The sequence below is a fragment of the Pterocles gutturalis genome, unplaced genomic scaffold (genome assembly GCF_000699245.1).
Source record: "Pterocles gutturalis isolate BGI_N339 unplaced genomic scaffold, ASM69924v1 scaffold33103, whole genome shotgun sequence".
In the NCBI taxonomy this organism is placed as follows: Eukaryota; Metazoa; Chordata; class Aves; order Pterocliformes; family Pteroclidae; genus Pterocles; species Pterocles gutturalis.
Window position 1 is genome coordinate 129521 of NW_010126996.1, and position 5516 is coordinate 135036.

Consider the following 5516-nt stretch of genomic DNA (forward strand, 5'->3'; position numbering starts at 1 on the left):
CCTGATATTTTTTCATACGTTTGAGACGCCTGCAATTTACTTCTTTTAACAAAATGCAGATTTTGAAATGCTGTACCTGTAATGAGTGATAATGTAATTGGATAAAAGCTGTGAGGATGAATGGAGCTTTAAAGGTCACTCTTGTAAAAAGAATTAATGTGTTATACCATTAATAAACCATAGAAAACTGTAGAGCAAAAGATAACATACTTAAGTTATTGTTAATGACATAGAGTTCACTGCTGTATATCTCTCTGCTACAAATATAGAAAGTGACTTTTTGAGGTTGCTGAGCAGTATCACTGTGCATACTGTATGTATAAGATAAGCAGTCTTTAACTGTGGTGCAGGAGCTGGACAGACATAGCCTACTTCTAACAAAGGTCTATCCTTTAATGGAGGACTAGAAGAACGAAAGGCTTGTGAGCACTCTATGGAATCTTTTCCTTCTAAGTGCTAGGTCAGATCCAACCAAAGTTACAGCAAGTAAAACTCATTACCATGTTAAAACCATTTGGTAATCTTAAAAAAGTGCACATACACTTTCAAGTCACCCTCGGGTGGGAGCTACGCCACAAAAAATCTTGATAGCATTTTTAGCAAAAGGACTAAGGTCCGTAAAAGTGGTAGAGAAACTGGATCACTTTTTTATCTTGAGAGATGGATCCCTCCAGGAAAGGTCACTGGGAAACATGCAGTCATTTGCCAGACATTTACTTCCACCATCTGAATGATTGGGACTGTCAGTGCAAGACACAAGTTGCCTGTCCTAGGTGTGCACAGCCCACCTTGCTGGGATGCAGTTGAGCTGTCACTTTTCACTGCCAATAACTTCAAATTAAAACCATTCTCTGAAGGCAGTTCTTCAGGCTGCTCGCTTCCATGACATGGAGAAATGCTCATGTATTGTTCAATTGTCTTTGGAGGACGTAAACGTACAGCCTCCTGTGATTAACAGTATAGCTGCATTTGAGCATGCAGATACATAGTCCTTTTCTAGAGCTATCCTTATAGCTTATAAATTATGCTACAGACTGAGCAGTCACAAATGTCGTGGCTTCATGTATGACTTTAAATCCAAGCATTTCTTTTTGGGAACAGGCATATGTCCATGTACTAAAAACAGAAACAACTTCTCTCTGCCCTTTGCCATTAGATCCAACATCTCTATGCTAGTTTGGCAATCCCTGTAACTAAGTGCATTTTATGTAATGCAGTTCCCCTCTCTGTCAATAATTCACCACCTACCCTAAACAACAATAATTTACATTCAACTCGCTTCTATATTAATCATTTCCCTGCACACCAGCATCTTGGCAGCTACTGAAAAACATAAGGAGTGCTTGCTTTTATTCACTGTCATGTGCCAAACTGTCTAAAAGATAGCAGTATTCAGGAAAAGCCAAATAGTCTGGAGAAAGGCATGAATTCCAGTTCCTAGGCAAATTCAGCTGTATTACAGATTGAAAGTATTATACCTAGCCTAATCAAGAGCACAACCAGCAGTAATACTACTGTTTGTTTATTTGTTTGTTTGCTTCCTTTTTAATTTATTCTGACTACATGGAAGCTTGATCAGTAACAGATGCAAACGGGGAAGAAACCAAGCAAGTTGATAAAATGGAGGTTAAAAAAAAAAAATCAGCTGGTAGCACTGTGCTGGTGCAGGTTATATCCTTCCTTACGCTAGGAAAGCTGGAATTACTGGTATTCCATTGGCTGGGAATTACTGAACTGAATCATTTGATAAAAGCAATGTGGATCAAGTTATTTCATATAAAACTCTCAGGGTTTCTGGGTATTGAGCCAAAAGCTAACTGTTAGTAGAATTACCAACAGTCAAACCACACAGAAACTTTTCTTTCTAGTTTTTGCGCGCCAAGGAAGATGGGAATACCAGTCCCATTCTGCCTGCAATCTAAAAAAACAACAATAAAAACTCAAACCAAACTAAAATCCTGACAGCAGCACAGCACTGAACTAATCTGACATCAGCTTCTTCCCCTGAAATGTTTTAAGCAGCAAGACAATGTCCTACGTTTTTTGGCAATCAGCGGATCAGATAGAAGAGTCTAGCAATACAACAAGGATGTGTAATCTGACATGATTAGACAAGGCTCTTTAGGAACAGAACATTCATAATTGAGACAAAGAAAGAGTATTAATAACACTTTCCTAACACGGCAGTTAGCCATTTTATATTTCCTTTCTTTAATCTTAGTGTTTTTCAACAAATCATGGGATTTAATAGCGTGTTTTGGCAGATTAGAGGATTTATGGCCCAGATGTTTTTTGTTCTAAAAATGGATTAGGGTGTAAAGTTTGCTGGAATCCATGGAACATGTTGAGGCAAGCCGGTCATTTTGTGTGTGATTAGTGCCTGCCTTCTGTCTCACAGTCCCTCCATCTGTCACAATTCACCAATGGATCTGGTTAGATTTAGCCTCATGTCACAAACAGAAGTCCCTTTTCTGGGCAATTTCATATTACAGATTCATTTTATGCCGTTTTTATGCCCTAGTTAAAAGACAGAAAGAAGTGTGTGTGTGTGTGCATGCGTGCGCGTGTGGGGATGTAGAGGGGGGGAGGGAGATTGATAGATATTAGCCTCTCCTTTAATGTTTGAAAAATAGACTGGGGCTTGGAGTCTCCCATCAGTATTCTATCCTACAAATCACATGCAGATCATAATAAGTATAATCTACAGAACGCTAAAGGAAAAAAAATGACAAACTGTCACATTTAAAATTAAATAGTATTAGCTGTGCTGGTGATGCTTGTAACATTTTAAAAGGAAATAATTCAGTGACTACTAAGGCTAAGCCCTAGGCTGTGAATTTGCAGCAAAACAGTGGACATTTGACCTACTATTAGCAGCATGAATAGGAGTGGGAATGTAGGTCCATGTAGCTGTGGTTTCTTATGCATTTCTGAATGACAGGGTGGGGGGGAGCATTCAGTGGATGAGGTTTCTCTTCCCAGCCATTATGCATTTCATATCTATAGCAAACCACCGCCACCTGTGGTTTATTTTAATGTATTCACAAGTTTTAAGATGGGGAAGAATGAAATGGTCTATTTTTAAGAGTTTGGGATTGCTAGTGTGATCAAAGCTTTCCCTAACTCTTATCCGGTTACATCCTGCTGCATGCAAACCACAGGGCTAACCTCTGCAGCGTCGGGGAATATTGAAACTAATGGGATCAAATATCAGGACGATTATTTTGACGCTGAGGTTTCTCATGCATTCTATCCAGGTGGCTCTGTTGTAGCAGTAACAGAATTACAAAGCACAGACGGGCTTCTGGGCATTACCTTTTAGCTCTTTCTCATTAATAATGATAAACTATTGGTGCATTTCATCAATGAAAGCTAAAGTGTTTTCTTATAACTTTCTTTTTTTAAGATATCCTTTCTTCTATCACGTCGTCAGGTTATTTAAATGACCACGATGCTGTTACCAAGGCAATCCAGGAGGCCCGGCAGATGAAGGAGCAACTTCGGAGGGAACAACAGGTGCTGGATGGGAAGGTGGCCGTTGTGAATAGCCTGGGTCTCAATAACTGCAGGACAGAAAAGGTGAGTTTCCAACACTCCCTTTGCAAAGGTTCAGAGATTGCATTTCGCTCTCCTTGCAGATACATAGGTTCTTCCTCCCTTTTTTCTCTCCTTTTTCTTGCTCTATTTTCTTCTTGCCCATTTTTAAAGAGAGTTGTTGCTTCTTTCAAAAAAAGCGAAATGCAAAATGAAAACCACAACCAAAAGCTGACATGAGAGAGAGACCTGGAGACCCTTGGGGGAGCGGGGGGAGGAGGCAGAGGTAGTTAAAGCCCTCACAAGAACTTTGGAGGCCACTAATTCTCTGTTCCAGCCTGTCAGTGTGCATTATGAGAAGGTGATCTTGGAAATCTCTGGGTCTAAGTCGAAATCTTGCTTTATGGAAACGCTTACATGTGTTGATGTGATGAGCTGGATTTGAAAATATTCAAGCTTCTTTAGGAGCATAAGCTTTGCTGATACTGAGGCTCAGCTTCTGGGTATTTAGCCTTGTGAGGTTGTCATATATGATATTTTGTGACCATTGCAATGTAGCACTGTCATGTCACGTTAGATGACTTAACAAAATTGAAAAAAATGGAGAATTGACAACACAAACTGCACCAAATATTTGCAGTGAAACTTAGAAGCAGCAGAACGTCGGGACTTTAGCACTTTCTGCTTTTGAACTGGCCTGTGAAGTTGTGCTCTAACAGAATATTGACAAAGTGAATATTTTCTAGTAAAATTTGTAAGTACTCTAACTGTCGCGTATGTCAAAGAGGTTGTGATTTGCTGCTTTTCTCTGGAAATACCTGATGTCTTTCTGTACAGTGCCCTGGCTTATGGAGGATAAATAGACCTGCCAGTTCTTGCTGCCACATTTATAGTGAGGTGTCCTTATAATACTGCCACCTGAAATAGACATCCAAACTCTTGTGTGTGCCTCAACATCATATGCATAGCAAGACTTTTTCCTCAATTCCTCTCTTCCCCTGCAGTGTTTTCTGAGGTGATACAGCCTTAGTTGTGCACTACACAAAGATGACCGTTGTTGCATTTGGTGTAAACTGCATTTTACTGAAACTGCTTCTAGTGGCTTTTTATTGTAGGGCCTTGTGTAGATCACTGAGATAGGCAGATAAATAGAATGAATAAAAATGGTCAGCTATTTAGCAGAAACTTGAAAGTCAGTCATCCTAGGAAGCTTGTGAGTCAAACAATATTGTCCAGAATGAGCAGATTGATAATTTGGATAGCTTTCCATTTTCCCTGTTTTTAGATGGAGTTTGATCAATAAGCTGCGAGAAGCCAGCAGTCTGCGTAATGAATGTTAAATGTACATGTGAGTCCCTCACTACTGTACTTTTTTCATCAGCCTATCCTGGGTGTAAGTGATGTAGAAATGACTCCAATTTCATGCACTTTCTTGAGAGGAAAGAGAAGGAAAAAAGAGGTCAGTGTAATAGGTATCTGGCAGTCCATACAATCACTCTTAGAAGAAAAAGAGCGCTGGTATGGGGAGAGAGAAAGAAAGAGAGGGATGGAGAATGTTTACAGCATTTCACATAGAAGAGTACCAGAAGGGAAAAGGGAAAAGCAGAGTGTCAGATATAAGAAGAAGTGATCGCAAGCACAAAGGAATTTATATTCAAATATTTAAACATTCTTGAAAGGATGCTTGGAGCAGAAATTTCTTTTCTCTGCTCCCCATGTAGAAATGACTTTAACACTCAGCCAGATGCTAATGCAAAGTGACTCAAGCTATTCCTCGCAAGCATAGCTAAATTGCCGTTATTTGTTAAGCGCATTGAATTCAGCTGTGGATACAGCAGTTGGTTGCATTCAGAAAGCATCTGTACCCTTTTTTTTCTCCTTTTTTTTTTTTTTTTTTTAATCCTCCAAAGCAGAGACAACTCTACCTATCTCCCCCCTCTCCTCCCTGGGAATTGTCAAGTGACAACCGACCAAATCCTTTT

The 5516-nt window shown here is 39.6% G+C and overlaps 1 protein-coding gene across 1 annotated transcript in view; it reads left to right on the forward strand.

Annotated features, from left to right (window-relative positions):
• LOC104465916 (transcription factor SOX-5-like) overlaps positions 1-3579 on the forward strand; it is a gene marked incomplete at its 3' end in the record, with an annotated part of 132682 nt that extends 129103 nt beyond the window's left edge. Inside the window, exon 9 of the mRNA XM_010079153.1 lies at positions 3407-3579. Within this exon, the coding sequence (XP_010077455.1) occupies positions 3407-3579 (173 nt within the window). The remainder of the gene's footprint in view (positions 1-3406) is intronic.
• Between the last annotated feature and the right edge of the window lie 1937 nt (positions 3580-5516).